Consider the following 22,626-nt stretch of genomic DNA (forward strand, 5'->3'; position numbering starts at 1 on the left):
CAAAGGTTGGCCACACCAAATATTAATTCGATTTTTTGCCTATTGAGTTTACATTTTGTTACATGATAAAAATAAACTACCGTATTTGCTTGATTATAAGACGACCCCGATTATAAGACGACCCCCCAAAATCTGAATATTAATGAAAAAAAGAAAAAGCCTGAATATAAGACGACCCTATAGGAAAAAAGTTTTACCAGTAAATGTTAATTCACGTAAACTATGTGAACAATTGTTTGTTAATAAAAGCTATGATTGAGAAAAATATGTTGTTTTTATTTCTTTTTTTTCAACCTGCCCCCCCCAGTTATGCACATCTGCCCCCAGGCTTGCCACTCTGCCCCAGAAATGCCTTATACCCTCTAAATTGATACGCCTTTTAACCCTCTATATGCCACTGTGCCCCATGATATGCCATTTGACCCCCCTATGTGCCACTCTTCCTCCAGAATTGCCTTATACCCCTATATGCCACTGGCATTTAGGGGGTTAAAAGGCATATTATGGGGCAGAGTGGCATATAGGGAGGTATAAGGCATTTCAGGAGGCAGAGTGGCGCATAGAGGGTTAAAAGGCATTTCTGGAGGCAGAGTGGCATTAAGGGGGTTAAAAGGCATTTCACAGAGCACTCTGCCTCCAGAAATGCCTTATGCCCCCCCCCCCCGTCCATTTAACACTCCCTCCCTCTCCCTCCTCCAAACTTACCGGTGCTTCTGAGTCCCTGGTGCTTAGCCCGGGCAGCATGTAGAGCTCTACGCGCTTGAGCGGAAGTTGTCTACGTGAATTGCGTAGAGCTCTACGCGCTGCCCGGACTAAGCACCAGGGACTCAGAAGCACCGGTAAGTTGGGGGGGGGATAACACAGGAGGATCCAGGTCCCCTGCATCTGAGTCCCCGGTGCTTAGTCCGGGCAGCGTGTAGAGCTCTATGCGATTCGCGTAGAGCTCTACGTGCTGCCCGGACTAAGCACCGGGGACTCAGAAGCACCGGTAAGTTGGGGGGGGGGCATAACACAGGCGGAAGATCCAGGTCCCCTGCATCGCTGCGGGGGATCTGGATCTTAGTCTCATAGTCAGACCTATTTGAGGTCTGATTATAAGACGACCCCTATTATAAGATGAGGGGTATTTTTCAGAGGCAAATACGGTATTAACATGATTATTTTTGAAAGCATTTTTACTTTACAGTACTTTTTCACACCTGCTTTATACACACACATATATATATATATATATATACATATATATATACCTGTCTGCCTTTCTTTCTTAAAACGCAGTGTTATTGCAATGATATTTGCTATATATATTTTGTCCATTGCAAACAACTTGCATGCAGTCTAATGAACAGACAGCTGCCTTGGTTTAAAAACCAAATTTCCCTTAAAGTATAAACTATTTATTCATGTGTAGCAAAATAATTTGTCTGTCAGCGTAGTAGACTCTGAAGCATATGCCGACACTACTAGACAGCGTTGCAAAACTAGGGATGATTAAGTAAGTGTAGCTTACAATTTTTTTTGGGGGGGGGGGTGGCCTGTTGCCATCCTTGTGTATTTGCCAGTTAAATCTTAACCCATAGTATTACAGTTTAGTTTAAATGTTTCTAGTTCTGTATATTTTCGTATGTGGATGGATAAAGCGAGCGTGATGGGTTTTTTTCACCATTCATTTTGATAAACACTCAGACCACATGTAAGTATTTGACTTAAACTCCAAATGCATTTCACTCACTATACCAACTGACTATTTTAAACATCTGTGAATTGTGTTAGCCTAACATCTGTAACATATATAGAAGTGTGGGTGTGTGGGCTTAGTTTATGGTTGGGAGAATTTGTGCAGTTAACTGAATTCAGGAACCTGCTACAATACACATTTTATGGCACCAAAAAAGTAATGAATTTCCTTTTTAGTCTGGTAGTGGCTTTGGTTTTGTATATGAGGTACAAAAAAAAGTATATCATCATTGTAAATTCGATAATTCATACTGTCTCTCTAAAAATTAGAACATTATTATTAACACTACCAAACACTTGAGTAACTGGATTTTGTTAACTGTACAATTATTAACAATGTATTAAAAATTATAACAGATTTTACTTTCAATGTATAAAGTACCTGCAGCCTCTTTATTAGAAATCAATTTTTATATAATATAGAACGCCAAGAAAATTTCAGATAGGTACATAAATAGAGATTACCATATGGGAAACATTTACTGTATGTGAGTTTACTTGAGTAGAAGAAATCTGCCGAGTCCCCTTTAAACAGGTGCTTTATTTTGTTACCCATGCCATAGAATGTGTGGGTGGGTATAAACAAAAGGTATAAACAAATACACCCCCAAATCATGTTAATTAAAGTAGTAATTCTATTTCATAACAGGGCACAAAGATTCCATGACTAGAATTTTTCATGAACTTCATAGACTTGTGTCTTCTTGCAAAGTAAATTGCTATGTCACCTATCCTTCTGTCTTGAACGTTTTTTATTTGGACTATCATAATTGAAAATGTGTGTAGACTTGGGAATAAACTATTCCTAAAGAGCTAGTGATAAGGTTCTACTTTATGTGAAAAAATTACTTAAAATAGTTAAAATGACAGCATAGGTAATACAAAAAAAATGTTCAGGCTAAATTAATTATTTGCATTCTTATTAATATTTATGATATGTGCTACCATTCATTACTTTATAGTTCTGGGAAGTATTTGAAAGCAGTCACATAGATGCATAGTGCGGTCCAAATACTATGTGCAGTAAGTTACATTATGTGCTGCAGCAGTAAAGTGTCATCTTGTGCATTTGATGTCTACACAGTGCAGCTTTAGTGGGCATGGCCGGTAACAGTATTTCAAAGATGCTGTGCATTTAAAATAGTGTCATGACGGAAATGGTGGCCTTTTTGTTTTTCTTCCCCATGACACCAGCACATTAACTGTTTCCATGTTAAAGAACCATGCAGCACATAATGCACAATGATTCGTTTGTTTTTAATTCTGTGAAAATGTTGGGGGGGGGTGTATAACAAAATTAGCAACTCTGTAACTGAAATATGCATCTGTTTTGAACAACAGACCTTTCTCATTGGACTACTGGATATAGAGTCGTGCATGTGTGATACCATATTAGCTATGTGTGATCACAGTTGCAGTTTGCCAGAGTTATACCATACTGGGATCCTATGTATTTTGTTATTTTGTAGATTTAATTTAGATATGAACTATATATATATATACTTTTTAATAAACGTGTTTAAATATATTTTTGCAATATGGGACATATTGCTAGAAGAATGTTTGAAAATGAAGCATCTGATCTCTTAACCTTTGCTGCTATCCTTTGCTGAATGTGTGCTTAGCTTTGAGATGCTGAGAACACAGAAAAGTTACACCTGTACTTAATGTGCTTAATTTTAAAAAGATGAGAAGATTGCATGGTACTATAAATCCAGACCAAATACAAACAGCAGCAAGTCTACCATGCAAGAAAGCTTTAGTCCATGGTAACAGTGTGTTCCCTGTGATGGAAAATGGATATAGCTGTATTGGTCCAAGAGAAGATTTAATTTTTGGTTGAAGATAATACTTTTTACTGGGCCAACATAGAAAAAAGATATAGTCACATGATCTTTTGGGACCTCATTAGTATCTTCTTCGACTGGAATGAAGAGGAGACCTCTGGCGTCCTGAAAGCTTATGTAGCTTATGGCTACGATACAGTGCTGTGAAAAAATATATGCCCCCTTTCCAATTTCTTTTTTGTCACATTTAAATGTTTGAGATCATCCAACTAATTTTAATAGGCAACATTTTATGTTAAACATGGACAAAGACAATGTCAGTAAACACGAAATGCAGCTTTTAAATGATCATTTAATATATTAAAGGCAAAGAGTTAATCAAAACCTATATCACCCATGTAAAAATGCATTTGCCCCTCTAAGACTAATAACTGGTTGGGGAACCCTTGGTGGCAACAACTGCAATCAGTTGTATGCCAATGAGTCTGTTACATTGCTGTTGAGAAATTTTGAATTGTTTTGATTCAACCACGAGCTACCTTTTTTGAGGTCATGCCTCAGCATCTAAATCGTATTCTAGCCAGGAATTTGACTAGGCTACTCTTTATTTTGAGCAGACTTGCTTTTGTGCTTCCAATGGTTGTCCTGCTGCATAACTCAACTGCACTTGAGCTTTACGTCCCAAGCTGATGGCCAGACATTCTCCTTCAGGAGTTTCTGGTAGAGAGCAGAATTCATGGGAAGTTGCCCAAGCCCATAAGCAGCAAAGCAGCCCGGAACATCACACTACTACCACCATGTTTCACTATATGATGTTTGTATTGTAGAATGCTGTGTTAGGTTTATGGCACATGTAACGGGACCAATGTCTTGCCATCATGTGCTGGTTTTTGAGACCTTTTAGTCTACTTCACTTTGCAAGACAGGTTCTATTGAATTGATAGGACTGACAGTAATCATGCAAGCCCAGATATGTCTAGTGAAATTGAACCCAATTATCAATTAAATTTGGTTTATAGGTTGATTTAGTTACTATAGAGACAATTACTTTTTACATAGGGCCAGGTAGGTCTGGCTAGCTTTTTTTCTTCTTAACATGAAATCATCATTTAAAAACTGCAATTTGTGTTTACTCTGGTTAACCTTGTCTAATATTAAAATTAGTTTGATTATCTGAAACTTTAAATGTGACAAATGTGCAAAAATAAAAGAAATTGGAAACATGCCAAATACTTTTTCACAGCACTGTAAAAGTACCATTTTCAACTCAATCCCCAGAGATGCAAATATATTGGATTTTATTTCCAGGATCCTATATTAGAGATGATTGAGCACTATCCCAAGCAGTTGTTTAATAGCTGCCAGCTACTTACTTCCGGTGACCAATGCTAATGCCTTTACATACCCATTCTGTAACCTCCTAACTTAAAAAAAACCTAGCATGTCAAATAAATAAGACATAACCAAGAGTGTAATGCTTCTTTTCTAGGGTTCCCCTCTCTAAGTGATGAGTCACCCTGGGGTACAGCCTGGAGTAAAAAAAACCCTAACATTATTACCTTAGAAACTCTAAACTGAATTCACCCTGAATTGACCAGTAATGTTGGTCTGGGCCAAGGCCACTTTGTACTCAGGAAGCTCAAACAAACCTGTTGGAAGTTTCTGAAGCCAACTTGTTTTCAGAGTTTCCTTCAATTTTCTCTCTAGAGGTAATCCCTTGTTAAAGGTGAATTGAGTGTGGGTGGGATTTCAAGATACACAGTACATTGTTAATCTGCTGAGATTGCTGACTGAGAATTAAAGTGGCCCAGCTTTCACTGTGTTTTAAGGTTCCTCACTTTCTTCAGTGTCTAATTAGTGTATACAGGATTATAGACAGATATAAAGATATTTAAAAAACCACAGTGGCAAACCACTTTAATGGACCCTTGTCAAACACAATAATGTCATTATGACAACTTCTGAGAAACAGCAATCTAGGGAAACTAGAGGAAGTGTGATTTACAATTAATAGATTAAACGTTAGTATTCACCAAACCCTTTCACTATTGAAGAACCCAACAATAATATGTCCTTGTAGTGTTGGTATAATCCTGTCAGCAGTATTTGTGAATTCAGCTAAACACAATAGAACAGAATAGTCACATAGCACCTTAAGATTGTGGGTTTGTCTGGGAAAGTGATAATTAGCTGGCTCACTGTAGTCAAACTGGCTGTACAGAGCCCCAGATGTGGCCCACCAGCCGTTTCTAGTGTACTAGATGATGATAACCTGGTTTGTTTTAGTGACAACCAAACAATTATATTTCTCTGCACAATGCATCAGACAAGGGACATCAGTATATAAACAGGACTCTAATACTTGGCGAGGGTGATTTATAGACCAAGACTGGATATGGGTTACTGTCACAAAAAATGACAATCTTATTTAGAAATCCTTATAATAAACCCATTCTGATTTGCTCAAACCTTAAGTAGTAGGGTGAAAATTCCACACTTCATATTAGAAACAGAGTATATATACATATTTCCAAGTTGTGTCAGAAATGAATACCAGGCAATACTGATACAGCCAATAATATTTGTGCAGCTACCTGTTTTTGATTAATGATTACTTGATGTTCCCACTGCTCTGGTTTCTAAATCAATGAGATCAAAAGCAGCCTCCTGTGGACACATCCTAAGAAATCAGGGATGACATTTCTCTTTGCTCTTTGCTTTCTGTTATGGCTAATGGTAACCTATTTAACCTAATTGTCATTTGCTATGTTTTGTTCAAGTGGCTAAAACACATAACATCACCATTCGCTGTATAGATAAGGTAACATATTTCCATACATTTGTTGGTGTTTGACCAACTTATTTCAGGCATTCTCATGGTTATATCTTTAGTGGAGATTTTGTGGAGAGCAGCAACATTAAACCTATAAGGATTGTACATGAGATCCTATCTGCCACTGTGTGTTTATGTGTTTCCACTGCAAATTAGTCTGACTATATCAAACTTTCACTAGTTATAGCTGGAAGCAGGAGCCTCCTAATACCCCGTGTCTGCTTACCTTACTCCGTCAATGCTCTGTGGGAAACATCTGCTTTCTTAAAAAGAAGTGTGTTTGTTAACCTAACAGTGAGAAAACAATAGGTATTTTTCAGATGATAATGACAAGTAATTGAGTGCAAACAGCCCTATTACAAAAATGAGATGTGTTTTACATGTTATTCCACTTCCAAAGTGAAAAGGCAATTGGTAGGAAGTTTTATGGTCATTGCTTAACCCATCCAAGGTAGGTAAACAACTTAGGTCAAGTAGTTAACATTCGTAAAGAGCTAACTATTAAACGAATGAATCGTTGCGGGTTATCACTGGGACTAAGGAAAGGCCAGTGGGTTGATCCAGCTTCTATGATTAAGTAGTGTAGTAGATTACATACTTGTTGCTGCTGTGGTTAAGAGGGTCACTGCAAGAAGATGATTTGTGGGAAGAACAGTGTGTATGGGAGTGTGGGTGAGGTTTTTTTTATCTGAACTCCTTCCTGATCCCTGCTACATGGCCTCTCATCCCGTGCAGCTCCCTGGTACAAATCAGGGGCTATGTCGAAACACCATATCTGGTGATGCTTACTGCTTAGTGGGGGGTTGGTTTTTTCCTCCTCTCTCCTCCCTCTCATCTCTATCCCGATGGGAATGCAAAGCTTGTCTAACACAGCAGAGCAATCCTGCTCCGTGCATTGTTCTCTGGCACAAACCTCATCTCTCTCTCTGTCTGTGTGTGTTTAACCATATGGGTGCTAGAAGCATGTTGGTGAGCACTTGAATGGTTATAGAACAGGAAAGTACAAGAATGAATCAATCACTGGTATATGTATATAGTACCCGCTAATAATCAGTGTGTATGAATTGTGAACGTCTTCCTTTAACAGTTACATTGTAGCCTGAGAATAACACATAAAACAAAATATATGTATCTGTGTAAACATCATAGAACTAACGCCCAGAACGTTTTAACAGAGCAGACTGTGTACTGTTCATGAAGAACACATTGCTCCTTTTTATCTAGATCGGAATACGTTTTGTAATAAAAATGGTACTACTTAAAATGTAGTGTGAACCCAAAAAAGCTATTTTTAAGTGTCTCTCGCCCCTACCACCCTACACAAAAAAAGTGTTTATTTTTTTTTAGCCTTCACTTTGATTGTTAATTGGGTTTCGCTTTTAATTTTGGATGGGTAATTAGAGATGTCTGTCTGTTTGCGTTTCTCACTTCTGAAGAGTTGGGATGTTGTGATAACTTGATAAGATTTGGAAGCTTAGAGTGGCAGACTGAGAACATGAGGTCTCAGGGAGGAGGAATGACTTGGTGTTTCTTCAGAGATACTACAGTGGAAAGGGCAAATGGAGCCGATCTGTGTACTTAAAAGAGATAAGCAAACACTTAGGAGTTTCGATATAAGTGTCCCAGTCAATCAAGATACTGTATATGACTATTGAGCTCAGTAGGAGTCCAGAACTCATTGCCTTATTTACCCCTACTGTGCTCAATAAATTCAACTCTGGTTAAACACAGCGCCATGCATTGAATGTCATGATTACTTCCAATTACCTTTACATGTGTGCGCAATGAATAATTAATAGATTTATTTTACTTTGTTTTACAACCACCCTTATCTTCCCAAACCCCAATCATTAAAAAAGGCAAGGATTAGAGCAGTGCATAGGAAAATTCCATTTTTATTGTTCACCTATAATTTATTTACAAATACACATTATAACTTTTATATACATTGCACATTTACATGGTAAAAAAGTACAAAACTATATATTTAAATGGATTTATATTTAACTTGCCATGTTTGGAAATATAAAATCGAAACAGAGAGAAAGAGAGTGAGAGAGAGAGAGAAACAAATAAGTGTGTGTAGTATGAAAAGCAAGCAACTTGGACTGAGGTTAGATAGCAGAATTGACATTGGCTGGGTTTAACCACAATGCCTCTGTGACATAGACTCAAGGATGGTGCGTTTGCAACCAGGAGAGTTTAATGAGGATACACGAGTCCTCTCTTAATCCAGGTAGATCTATGATCTAGAGTGGAGAGGGTAATGGGAACGATATTCTCTTAACCCCTCTCATCCTTTATTATTAGCTATGATTCAGCCTGTTTTTGGTCAGTCTAGATTCCTTGTAAACAAAACCCAAATGATATATGTACAGAACTAGAGGGAAAAAGACCCAATAAATAAAAAAACACAGATCCTGACATGCAAGTGTGGTGCAGAGAAACAATATAACTTCAGTGACTTAGGATGGACAGTAAAGGCCCAGCTATAGGAATGGACATCACAAGGAAAGTTTTACTGTACAATGAACTTTATCTCACAATAAATAACACTGCTCTTCCTTTTGACGAATATATTTTCTTCAAAACAAGGTGTACAGTCAAAACAGACATTTTAATGTATAAATTATAAAACATGACACAGTATAAATAAATGTCTAGCAAGACAACTATAAGTATACTTTTTTTGTTTTTCTTCCCCAAAAATAAATAAGCATACACCTATGTACAGTATGGACAGAATTTCGTTGCCCAAGGGCTGTTCCAACAGTGTTGGAGGTTTTACCAGTGGACAGGAGATAAAGGGAAGCTGTAGTCCGGGTCCTCCTCTTCATCTTCCTCCTCTGTATCTTCATTAATGGCTATATGGGGGAATATAGGGGAGCTGTTGTTTAAATATGGAAAACAACAGCGCAGAAGCATGTTTTTGCGTGTTTTTTTTTCAAAGCCCTCTGAACAGCCATAATACAGCGTTGCATTGTATGTGACTTGCAGTGATGCTCTTTGGCACCCTCATTTAAGTAATACTTTTTAAACATAATCTATGAAGTCTTATCTGCAGAAAGTTCTGAAGAATCAATGGATCGGGGCTTTTATTGCAGATTCCTGTAATCAGACAAAAAGCGCTCTTGTGTCCTATGGGTAACTGGTTTTTTTGTGTCCTCAGAGTTAGTAGAGAGACCCTCTGCCCCGAAGACAGAAGCCAAGAGCTACCAGTGAGAGTCTCAAGGAGTTAATTCACTCAAAGCGTTAATGAAGCGGTCAGCCAAGCACATAGAAGCGAATTAGAAAAATAGAAGGAAAGATATTCTCAGGCAACCCCTTGTAAGTCAGTTGACCGGGTTTATTTTCCCTTATTATGTCTCGCAGGCTGATTGCTGCAGATACCGGAGCAGGTTTGATATTTAGTAATTGTGCGGGGATCCGATATATAGCGTCATTCGCTCTCCATTACTTAGGGGTTGCCTTTTGAAATCTTATAAATATATTTTTTTCATAACTCACTTACAGTTGCAAGATCCGCTGTGTTTCACCTCCAAAAGCACCCCCAAGGAGCAGGCTGCCTGCTTCATGGCACACTCGCTTGGGTAGGTGGTGTTATCGCTGGCGCACACTGACTCGTCAGATTTAGTATCTGCGCACAGTTCATCGCAAATCGCGCACCGGCCTCTTCCCACTCTGTTGTCCCATAAACACTTTTTCCCGGGGCTGCACTGGATGTCCTCGCAGGATTTTGCCTCTAAAAAAAAAAGAAAACACGATGTCAGAGAAACCCCAAAGTCGCAAACCAAAATATCCCTGGCTTTTTTTTTTACAAACCCACGGGAGTAGATTTACTAAAGCAGGGGTGGGGCAGATGCAGGATGTGCAAGATGGGAGTTTTAGTCCAATAACAGTAAGAGGGTTAGGGTTACACACATTACTAGAATGGAATAAAAAAATGTTCTAGCCCTGCCTTTGAGGTCCCGTTCTAATTAACTTTTTTTTAATTATTATAAGGACAGGATTCCCAAGGACCGTATGGGGGGGAGGCTTGGTTAGTGCCAACTTTCAGAACTCTGACACCCCCAGCTCTTACATGTTTATACTATGTCTTCTGAGCATCTCATTGTTTCTTATAAATGTTGCATGGCAGGTCAGATCATAATAGGTAAAGGGGGCTCTTCTTCTCCTTTCGAAGATGGATCATCTTCTCCTTAAGTGTGTCAGTATTAGTGTCAATTGTAATGTTATTGTTCAATTTTATTCTCCTCTATTATCAGCGCGCTAAGGAATCTGTTGGGTCTCTATAAATATATAACATAATTTAAAGTGTAATTTAATTCATGACTGAGTGAAAGTGAGCAGACTAAAATGTTTGTCATACACCACAAGTAACCAATTGCTAATGTATTGATCTGTGTCAGTATTGTGCTCGGTGATATTCATTGGCTAACAATGAAACTACTCGTAAGCAGAGAACATAGCCCTACTGCCCCTCGGGCAACCTTTAATTGAGAGGTGCGATGGGGGTACTTACTTATGCATTTGCCCTCGTAAGCTAATCCAATGGATCTCCCCAGCAGGCAGGTAGCTTTGCGCAGGTGACAGGCGCCGGCGTATGTGATTCCATCATTCCCACACAGATACTGCTCGGAGGAGACAGGCTCCGGGCAAATCCGATTACATGTTACACAGTAGGCATTATTGGTCTGATCCACCACACACGTGGAGCTGCCAGGACACAGTACATCCCTGCAGGTCTCTGCAAGAAAACAGACAGACATCAACGCTGGGGCCAGGGACAAGCATTACATAAAAAATATCTGATATATTATATTATTATATAGCTTAGTCACTCCTAATACTCATGCTGGTTGGGTGTCTTGGATTTATATTATGCTCCAGGGATAGAGGTTTGCAAAAAATAACTTGCACTCTCCAGTCTTTTCAGCAAATAAAGAGTTAATTGTTAATAAAGAGTTAATTGTTTCTATCTATCTATCTATCTATCTATCATGTATTTGTGTGTTTTGTTTAATAAATGAGCATAGTGCTGTTCCCCGTGTTCTCTGTATTGTATATAACAGTGTATGTACGATGGGTCTCCGGACAGGACGCTGTAAGAGGCACTTACTCTTGCATTTGCCCTGGTACTGCACATCCAGCTCGGGGACCCCCTTGCATTTGGCTTTGAGCAGGGCGCACTCGTCCTTGTAGGTCTTCCCGTCTGTCCCGCACACCGGGCCCTTCCACGTGATGTTGGAGCAGTCCGGGGCGCACACGCACCGCGGTTTATTCTTTTTGTTCATTTTACATTTTTTCCCAACCCCACAGTCCACGTTCTCGCAGGTTTCTGGGAGTGAAGAGAGATGCGATTATACAACAGAAGCAAATAATAATGATGGCAACCCTACCCCCGGCACTGCTTTGGTTAACAACAGAGGGAATCTACTTATATACTGTGCAATATTATATTAGTTGGACACAGTTTATTCCCTGATGAAACAATACAACTTGTTCTGGGTTAAAGTATTTTAACAGGAAGATTGCAAAAAATGCAAAACCACCAAAAAGTACTGTCAGACATTTCTGCAGCCTCCTGACACTGAACTATCAGCTCCCCACCCCCTAATAGCTATAACAGCACTCACCATCTACACAGGGAACTCAACTTCTTCCAGAAATCCCACTCAAAATTGAGTGCAGATGTCCTATTCACTTTAATAAATCCCTCAGTGAAAAATAACACTTAATAATCAACTCTAGGTGGCCACAGTCTGCAGGCAGTATTCTAAGATTAAGGGAATTTGCCTCTGTCTGTCCTGTCTGTCTATCTATCTATCTATCTATCTATCTATCTATCTATCTCTCTCTCTCTCTCTCTCTCTATCTATCTATCTATCTATCTATCTATCTCTCTCTCTCTCTCTCTATTTATCTATCATTCCACACATGCCGCTTATTTAACTAAAGCTATATAAAATGTATAATGCCAGCTTTCTATCTTTATATAAATCTACACTCAAATATGGATAGGTGGTTGAGATAGATCGATAGAGGGATAAACAGACATACAGATCTGATGACAGCTAGACAGAAAAAGCACCCAGATACTGCCTTCCCAGTGCAGTGTATATAAACTGTATATAAAGCTTAATGCCATCCAGACTAAACACAGAACGGCTGGACCGAAAAGCTGCCCCTTCACGTCAGCGCCTGTCTGCTCCCTCCGGCAGGTCTGGAGTTAATTCACCCAAAGTAATAAAAAGTACCTTTGCAGGGTATGCAGTGCGGGGCCCCTCCGTTAAATATCATCCACTTGAAGAGGGTGCTGTTGGGGACGTCTTCCTCTGTCCACGAGGTGCCCAGTCTACCGGTCTTGCAGCATTCCTCTTTGCTCAGATCGGTCCTGTACAGGACCTGGCAGCGGCCGTTCTTCGACTGCTGAAGCCAACAATTCCCAGCTGCAAGACACAGCGCCCCAGGGATATCAGTGTCACTTAGCAGTGACCCAGACACAACACGTGTGCTCCCACTCACTTCCACTAGACTGTTTACTTTTATTGTCCCGTTTCATAACCTGCAGTAGTAACACCGATCTCTACCCTGCTAGACTGCACAGGGCTAGTGGATTAACCCCTTAAGAAAACTTGCAATTCTACTTGCAACATTCATTCAACAAACGAGTAAAGATAATAACACGTATAAAACGCATTTAATGTATATCGTGCACTCACTCAAATGTTATTTATTCGTTTTGTATCCAACCCATTTTGCAATCTAAGTGGATTCAGAACATATGCATGTATTACTAAACTCTTTCGAAATAGCTGATTTCTAAAGTCTGCTTGGATACAGCCCTTTAAAATACAAAGCATCCAGCCACCAAAACACGTTACAAAAATCCATCTGAACATTTCAAAGGGAGTCTTTATAAAAGTCGCTGTCTGCGTCAAAGCGCATCCCACTCACTATAATAGCGCACCCCACTCACTATGATAGCGCTCCCCAATCACTATAATAGCGCACCCGCTCACTATAATAGCGCATCACATTTACTATAATAACACAACCCACTCACTAAAATAGCGCACGTTTGCGACTTATCCGCAAACATTTATTAAACTAAAGTTGCAAAACTACAATTAGAGCTTTACATCAAACTCAGGTGTACATAGAAGTCGGGATTTACATATGAGTTTTACTCGATGGCACTTACAGATTTAAAACAGCTATCCACCGGAATGCAATGGGTTATCTTTACTACACTATAATGTGCAAATGGTATAGTTCAAATACTTTACAAGATAAGACTGAATGAGTGTACTTAGTAGCAATGACCACAGATAACTAATACATCCTCAGAATCACGGGAGAAATCTCTTTCCACACCTACAAGTTCTTTTCAATTCTTAAACACGACCTTCAGCTACTGGAAGTTATAAGTAAAACTTGCTTCACATTGTATGTGACAAACATAAAACCAATAAAAATAAATAATAATAATAATACCAAAAAATAAAGTATTAGGAGGAAATGCTGTGATCTGCTTACCGTGGGCTGCGTGATCTTCCATAAAGTGGCACAGACAGAAAGTGAGAAGAATAATAACGCCCGAGTGGATTCTTTGATTTAACATCCTCAGTCCAGAGAATAAGAAAAGCTGTCTCAAGTGCAGATATGTGATAGTGTAGTAAGTAGACGGGACTATGGGCTCTGATTATGATCGCTCTATTGAATGAACGTCAGCATCCCAATGCAGTCTCTCTTTAAATCTTTAAGGGGGTCTTAGCTGTCTGCGGTGGGCGGTCTGTGTGTTTGGGGGTGGGGAAAGTAAAAAAAAAAATCACAGTGAATCAGGTGACATTTTCCACCTTCTGCAAGCGCTTTCCAATTAACTGGGGTAGGTAGATCCAAAGTGAAATGTATCAGAGAGACTTATCTGTTTGCTGAGTGCCAAGAACCCAGGGGGAGGAAAAAGTCGCACAAACTTGAGCAAGAACTTAGAGGATCGCGTTAGGGAAGTCAAGCAATGCATGTAGCAAAGAGGAAGAGTAGCAGTGTATCTACTACAGGGGAGGGGAAACGATGTATCCACTTAAGAGGAAGAGGGAGCAATGTATCTAATATAAGCAGTGAATCTGCTATAAGGGAAGAGAAGCAGTATATTTGCTCTCTATAAGCTGTGTGAAGTCTTCAAATGCAGCTGAGGAGAGAGTTACTGGTATCTTTCCCAACCCAATCCTCTCTTCTGTGTCTTCAATATCTGAAGTAGATCTTTGTGTTGCAGGAACATGCTATCAAAGTCTATTAAATATGGGGATCCATTGCACTTAATGTATAAATCAAACAGTGGTCAAGTGTACTGTGCCCAAAACCTATTGTTTGTGGTTAATGATAATAATAATAATAATAATAATGTAACAATTTGAGCTTGACTTGCGCTGGAACTAAAAGTGTTAACACCTATGATATTTTAATACATTATTATTAATTATTATTATTACATTTATATATATATATATTACTTTTTTGAGAAAAAATAAATAAAAAGATAAGTAAATTTAAGATAATAATAATACTAATAATACTAACAATAATGCAAACATAATAATAATGTTTTAAAAAATAATAATTTATTATTATATTTGCATTATTATTATTATTATCATTATTATTATTACAAGTAACTGTTCTGGAGTATTAGACAGAAGTGGACTTTCGTAGGAGGTCCTAAAATTGCCCCACCGGCAATGGGCTACTAGATCACTGGGTTATTAAGCATAGTCTGGCATTCTTCGTTTCAAGTTGGCGGAGTCTCATTTATAACATTTTTTGGCACAGCTGAATGAAACTGAGTAGGCGATATTTCCTTTTATACAAAAAGATTACTTAACGGAAAATGGTATTGTTTATTCAAAAGCTGCCTTTTCTCCCTCTGTAAATTTCTCTGCTTCTGCCTGTGCAGTCCAGAAAGAGGACAGACACTAAACTATGCAGACTGAATTCTTGGACATTGGCAGGTCACTGGGATTTGTACTTCTACAGATTTTCCCCTTTCTCTTTTGACTGCAAATAACTCAGTGATAACAGATTTTTTTCCACCAACTGCAGGAGATAGTACTAATCTTTTAATAAAAGATCCCATTACAATGGGATCTGTCTGAGTACACTATAATAGATCCAGAAATACAGCCATGCTAATATTAGCAGACAGTTGTTTTGCGCCTTCAGACTGGCCAAGCTCCTGTCCCACCACTCATTAAGCCACAATGTGATGCTAACACAAAGCCCTAGAGCGCCACCTGCAGGCACACATTAAAGCAGCCTGGTCAATGACTGACCACATTAACACCCCCCCCCCCCCCCCCTACAATGACCCTTTCTAATTCTGGGGCATTTTGCGCACTTTACAAAAGCTTCTTCTGGACTGAATGCTTATCCCGTTCTCCACCCCATGTCACTTACAGGATAAATACAAGGTTGATTAGTGCCCTCTAATGGCAGATGCCATTTTCTCTTTTAATTAGTAACAAAAAAAAACAAGTAAAAGTTAATATTCAGTGTAATTTACAGTTCTCATTTTCTGTATGTTGGCAGAAAAAAATAACAGATTTAAAAATCTAATCCTGACCCCTATTAACAATGACAATGGCAATATTATTATAATTATGATTATTGTTATTATGAATTATTCTCTCCCTCACTATTAATTCGCATATTTAGGTTATTATTATTATTATATTATTATTATTATTATTATTATTATTATTATTATTATTATTCTTTTCTCCCTTCACATTATTCACATGTTTAGGTTGTAATGGGATGTTGTAAGAGGTTTTCGGTGTTGTTTGTGTTTTGAAGAATAAACAGGAGAGTGAAAAGTGTGTATGAGACATCGTGACTTCTCCACTAATCAGACACGTGTAAAGCAGCCCCATAATAACGCGTTGTATAGTCTTAGTGCTGCCCCTACACCCATATGTGGTTAGGAAGTAACACCAAACACTCCGGGGATGTGAAGGGTCAGAGCTCTGGAACTTCTCACAGACCATGTCTCTGTACTCATTCCATTCATAAAAAACAAGGACGGAGCTGGGTGACTTATTACAAAATAGGAGTGCCCTTTCACCTGCCTTCTTCAAATCTGTCCCCTGTGAAATGAAATTTGTGGTCTGGGCTTGGTCCCAGCAGACAGTAGCCCTCTACCACATCATAAAACTAGCACACACATAATTAAGGAGCTTGGCAGCCTTGGTGGAGCAGTGACCGAGTGCAGTCTGCACTGGATCTGCCCATCAGAGTGGCCTCTGCGGGTCAGGGTTGAGGTCAATGGCAGGGCAGGCTAGATGAGAAGAATTCCTCCTGGATACCTGGGACAGCACCATCCTCTTAAACCTGACCCCTATAGATCATAACAGGTAGGTGTTTGGAGTGTAAGTCTACTAGAGCATTCTAGACTAGGTCTGGCAGTGAGTTACATCACATAAGATTTGTTTTATCCTTGGAGGGGGTTGTGTCCCTTGTGTGTTGCTTGGTGTAGCTATCACTATTTTGACTGTGTATACCCATAACACTAACTTTAGCAAGGTCAATGCTACAACATGAATGACTCGGTTCTGCCACCTGTTTTGTGGCATTGCAGAAACGATGTAGTCATTGTCCCTGATTAGTCACTATAATCCACATGTTAAACCTGTTTTGTCATTACTCAGCAAAGAGACTTAATTCATCTTTGTTTACAAAGATTTGCAAAATTGTATCCACTCTACCAATAACTAATTGGAAGTTATGTGATTCATGTGTAGGAGTCAGTCACATTGTGGGAAATGTTAATTGTATGCCATTATTGGTAACATTTATATACAATGATGGTACCAGATCTACTGCAAACTAAAGGATAATTTGTATAACTTCTAGACCTCTGATGTATCACCTTTCCTCTTATTTCTGGAATAATGCATTAATAGTATTATTTTTTTAAATAAGTGAGCATCTTATGGTAAAATAAAAAGGCTGGGTGTATCCCCCTCCCCCAAAAAGTGTTTCACATAGGAATGGCAGTGTCCTGATTTTACATTTATGATGTTATAACCTTGAAGGTTCTAAAAATGGCTAACCTAGATATTTCAAGACGCCCAGACTAAATATAGACTCCATTTTCTTCATCTCAGGGATAACATTGGACTGAAAGGACATGTATATGGAGACTAGAACATTTTACGTGCTTGATTAAATACATACATATATCACTTTATGTACTTGTAATTAACATTTAGCTTTAGTAGACTTACTGTGTAAATATATAGTAAATATATAGTAGATTTCCCTATAGTGCATTGAGTCTTTCTTTTTTTCCCACATCAGTGCAGGGCCACGGCCCTTGGTTTTCTTTTTCTTGTTTAGGAATGTCAAATGTGGGACTCTAGGCAAAACCTTTTACTTATAATTTCCTCAACAAACTAACGTTTGCATTACAACTGATTGTAAAACTGAATTATAGTATTACTCGTGCAAAAAATCATTGAGTTAAAACTGAAAAATTCTGGGGTGAAGTAAACAGTCAGATATGTTTATTTATTCTGGAATTCTTTTTTTTTGCCATTTTTGATGTTGTTTAAGGTTCTACTATCTATTATGTAACCCTACTAGAGTCAAAATTAAATACAATTTGCTATATAGTTCAGAGATTAATTTTCACTTCACAAGTTTGTAAAAAATCTGATGTTATTCACTATACTTTTATGAAGGCAATCCCTTACAAAGTACACAGTGAGGCTGAAAACAGACCCAGCCTTTCCAAGATGTCCCTTATTGAACAGAATTGTGTTCTGGAAATCTCATCAACAACACAAATTGATGGCTACTTTTACTTAATTTGAAATCTACAGGGACTTGGGGACACTTTTTAGCTTTTAGTGAATAATATAGTCTGGTACACACAAATCACAGTTGTATTTGAACTTTTACAACCCTGTGGATTAGCTGTTTATTGAACGCAGATCAGCAATTTAACTGGCTTCTGTGATATGGTTTAATTATTAAAGAGCTCTCGTTTTTCTGACAAATGAGTAGCATTTCACATACAAACAATCTTCATTTACTTTCCAAGGGGCTGCTTTCTGACCTCTGTCAAGGAGTAAGGCCAGGTCCCTCTGAATGCCCATGAGGCATACACTGGCATCAAAATTCAAGAACAGATGAGAAACAAAGTCATTGACATCTATTAGTCTGGAAAGGTTTACAAAGCCATTTCTAAGGCTCTGGGACTCCAGTGAACCATTATCTTGGAGAATTCTACAATAAGACCATCATACTAAAGAGTCAAACACAGAAGTGGTAGTATGATGGTCTGGGGCTGCTTTGCTACTTCAGGACCTGGGTGACTTGAAAATCCTGAAGGAGAATATCCGGCCATTGGTTTGGGACCTAAAGCTCAAGCACGGTTGGGTTATATAGCAGGACAATGATCCGAAGTACACAAACAAGTCTGCCCCTTAATGGCTCAAATGAAACAAAATTAAGGTTTTCGAGTGGCCCAGTCAAAGTTCTGACTTGAATCCAATTGAGGTGCTGTGACATGACCTTAAAAAGGCAGCTCATGGTAAAAAAAAAACCTCCAATGGGACTGATGTCAAAAACAAAATAAAAAAAAAACTAATTGGCAGTCATTGCAAATGATTCATTGCAGTTGTAGCCACCAAGGGTAGCACATAAAGTTATTAGGTTTAGGGGGGGTAATCACTTTTTCACTTGGGTGAAGTTTTGTTAACTTCTATAAATTACATGGTAAAAGCTGCATTTTGTGTTTATTCATGTCGTCCTATATTAAAATTAGATGGATGATCTGAAAAATTTAATGGCACAAATATGCAAAAATAAAAGAAATCATGATATGGGGCAAATACCAGAAACAACACTATATATATGTATATATATATATATATATATATATATATATAGATATATAGATATATATATAGATATATATTTTTAAATATACCGTATTGGCCTCGATTATATATCGCACCCTTAAAGTTTGGTGCTATTTTAAAGAAAAAAATATTTTTAGAGCAAAAATACACAAGTGGAATGGTGGGGAGAATGGCTAATTGGGCCCAATTTGGACATTTCCACGTAGGGGTGTGCTCACTTTTGTTGCCAATGTTTAGACATTAATGGCTGGGTGCTGAGTTATTTTGAGGGGAAAACCAAATTTACACGTATATATATATAAATATAATTTCAGACTAGAAGGCAATGTTTCTTGGTATAAATAAAACCACCAGTACCAGATTTTTGAAGTGCACTCTTCTGAAACTGCAAACCCATGTCTTTTGCATGCTGACTGAGCATACGCCTTTAGAATTATGCCCAGTCCAAATAGATGTTCACTCTCCTGTAATGCAAGAAATTGTTAAAAAGGAAAAAACAATTTTATGCCATTTCTTTTATTTTTCTGTTTTCTGCCTTTTGCTTTTTGTGTACATATTTACCTCATCTTCCTGAATGGAATCCCTCCAGCAAATCCGTCTGTTTTTGTCATCTAAATACTCCATCTCATCTGGCTTGTATGTGTGTTAGACAAGAGAGACAAATAACAGGACATATCCACAAGCATAGATTTATGGGGAAACCTTGATATAACAATGTTTAAAATGAGGTAGAGTACCAAAATATTTAATAACATAATCAGCACTGAGGAAAATGGTAGATATTATGTTAAATCAGTAACAGGCACACACGAATAATGGCCCAAAGGTATGATACATTAAAGAGGCTCTTGTCAGTTCCTCTTAATCTGACTTTCAAATATATACCACATTTAAAACATTTAACACGTAAGTCACATATTTTTAAATTACTTGGAAAAATGTAATGCGATGGAATGTTTGCAACCTTCATAACATGAATACATAATTTTATTTTTGAAGATCTCTTATTTAGAAGAACGAGCATCAGCAGAAAATGCATTTCTGTATGTTAGGTATGATTTCATATCAGGAAAAAACAGGTACAACAAGTATATCGTAGGCCATGTTATATATATATATATATATATATATATATATATATATATATATATATATATATATATATATATATAAAATGTATATCTGATGCAAAGTTTGGAAATAGTTACCAGGGCAACTATCATAATTATCCAATCAGCAGGACCATACCATTAAACTGTATAGGTATGTTTTGGAGTATTAACAATAAGGTTATGCATTTGTACATGAATATTGGTGGTGGTGGAAACTAAAATGATGTGATTTTTATTTATATAAAATTGTATGTATTTAAATAGCAGGAGTAATACATTTTTATTGAGTTAAACAAACTTTACTGATTTTTAACAGGGAGGTGGTTGGCACAAAAAAACCCTACCATTCTTCAACTAAAATATACAGTAGAATACATAAATAATAGTATACAATAAAACTAAACCTTCATTAGGATGATAAAATCACACAAAAGAGTGAATGAAGAGTAAAGTATACTAGTGAATGGAAAAATCCCCCCAAATGCCAAATATATTCTTTATTTTATTGACCAACGTTGTATCTACTTTGATCAATTAGATGTGTTCCCCTTTGTGCGAGCTTTGCAGGTACTATAACGTGATCACGAACAATATCTTGGAAACATTTTTTTACAGTTTGAGTTACAGCCTGAAATGTATATAATTATTACTTAACATAATTTATTTTAAGATAATATACTTAAAGAGGATGCTTGTCACAGCAAAGGTCTGGGTGATGCATAAGTCATTCTCTTTTTGCAATCTTTTGCAGCATTTTCTACTCATTTCCCCTATTCCTTATTATTTTCTTACAATAATAACTGAAACACAAAACCAAAGCTCATTCCAGAGACAAACCTAAACTATAGTAAAGTAATAATAACTGTCCATAAATGTCCCCAATGTCTGACTACTGTACACTCCTTAGCACAACCTAAATAGAAATATACACATATAGGTAAATACATAGAAAGGTGCCAGCCCTCCACTGTTCAGTTATTGAAGATTAGTGAAATAATTAATAACCATTTTTTATTGCATTTTTATTTTGGATGTAAGCATTATTGAAAGAAGTCAATTAACTGAATGTAACATTACCACTACACTGCACTTTAGTGAGCTGTCCACCCATGCTAGAAATTCCTCAGTATGTCTCAGTGTTTACATTATTTAGTAACTTGGTTTTAACTAAAACCACATTGTTCTAAAAGGAGGCTAAACCACATACAGTTTTTACCCCAGTCTGATTTTCTGTATTGTTTTATATTTTTGGCAGTAAAAGGTTTGATCTAGAACCAAAAAATAATGTTATATAAAAGAAACAAGTTATAATTTTGACTTTAATGTGATTTATTTGTTTAATTAAGCACCCAATGCCCCCATGTTAAAAAAATGATTAGCACGAAAAACTGGTTAAGGCACCTTTACAAGCAATCACTGTAATTAAATGCTTTGTGTAGTTTATGGATCCATATTTCAAAGTCCGGGGAGCATTTTTGCGCCCCATTGTCCATGCAGGACGGTTGTAACTGTGCTGTTTGGGGATTTTCCATCGGAGTTTCAGGTCCTGCCACTGCATCTAAATTTAGGCTGATGGATGGATGGCCTTACATTCTCCGGTTGAATAGCTTCAAAACTCAATTTTTGCTCTATGGTATATAGTTAAATCAGTGAGGCCTTCTTTTGGATTATACATTATACAGGGCCAGCTCAGCCCTTCATGCCTTCTAGTGCGGATGACCAGTGTTGGGTACCAAAGGAGAAGTTGCAGTTTCTTTGGTGATTTTTTGGAATAAATACAACTTGATACTAGTTTCAAGCAGAGTTCGAAAACATCGAATGCAATACAAACAGCAGATAAAACAGGATTCACAAACTTTACAAAAAACAAACCCATAAAACAAACAAACATGAAGAGGAGTCACTAATGGATCCACATGTGCTTCTGTGAGGAGTTCCAAGAAATATGTTGGGGGTCCAACACAGAGAAACTATCTTGGCTCTGAGCTACATTTGTGTCTACATAAACATAACAATGTGTTTATGAAGGCATAGCGTGTCCTGAAATACTTTAAAAAGAAAGACTGACCGCATAGTGCTCTAGAAAATAAAATCCTGTTACCTGTACGAATTTCCCTGTGCATTTATAAAATGTAAAGATTCTTATTGCGCTACATCTATCGATTAAAAAATACATGATCAACTTTCAAATATGAACAGAATTTCAGGTTGTGGGCAGTGCGCCAGAACAGATT

General features: G+C 37.7%; 1 protein-coding gene across 1 annotated transcript; it reads right to left on the reverse strand.

Moving 5' to 3' along the window:
- Positions 1-9,141: 9,141 nt before the first annotated feature.
- LOC149278794 (follistatin) lies at positions 9,142-13,981 on the reverse strand. The gene is made up of 6 exons (XM_089501734.1): positions 13,897-13,981; positions 12,615-12,806; positions 11,477-11,695; positions 10,880-11,104; positions 9,869-10,099; positions 9,142-9,221 (listed from the first exon to the last, which is right to left on the reverse strand). The coding sequence occupies exons 1-6, from the start codon at positions 13,979-13,981 to the stop codon at positions 9,142-9,144; spliced, it is 1,032 nt and encodes a 343-aa protein (XP_089357860.1).
- Between the last annotated feature and the right edge of the window lie 8,645 nt (positions 13,982-22,626).

This window comes from Sceloporus occidentalis, unplaced genomic scaffold (assembly GCF_023333645.1).
Source record: "Sceloporus occidentalis isolate IW3139 unplaced genomic scaffold, rSceOcc1.0.p SCAF_180, whole genome shotgun sequence".
Lineage (NCBI taxonomy): Eukaryota > Metazoa > Chordata > Lepidosauria > Squamata > Phrynosomatidae > Sceloporus > Sceloporus occidentalis.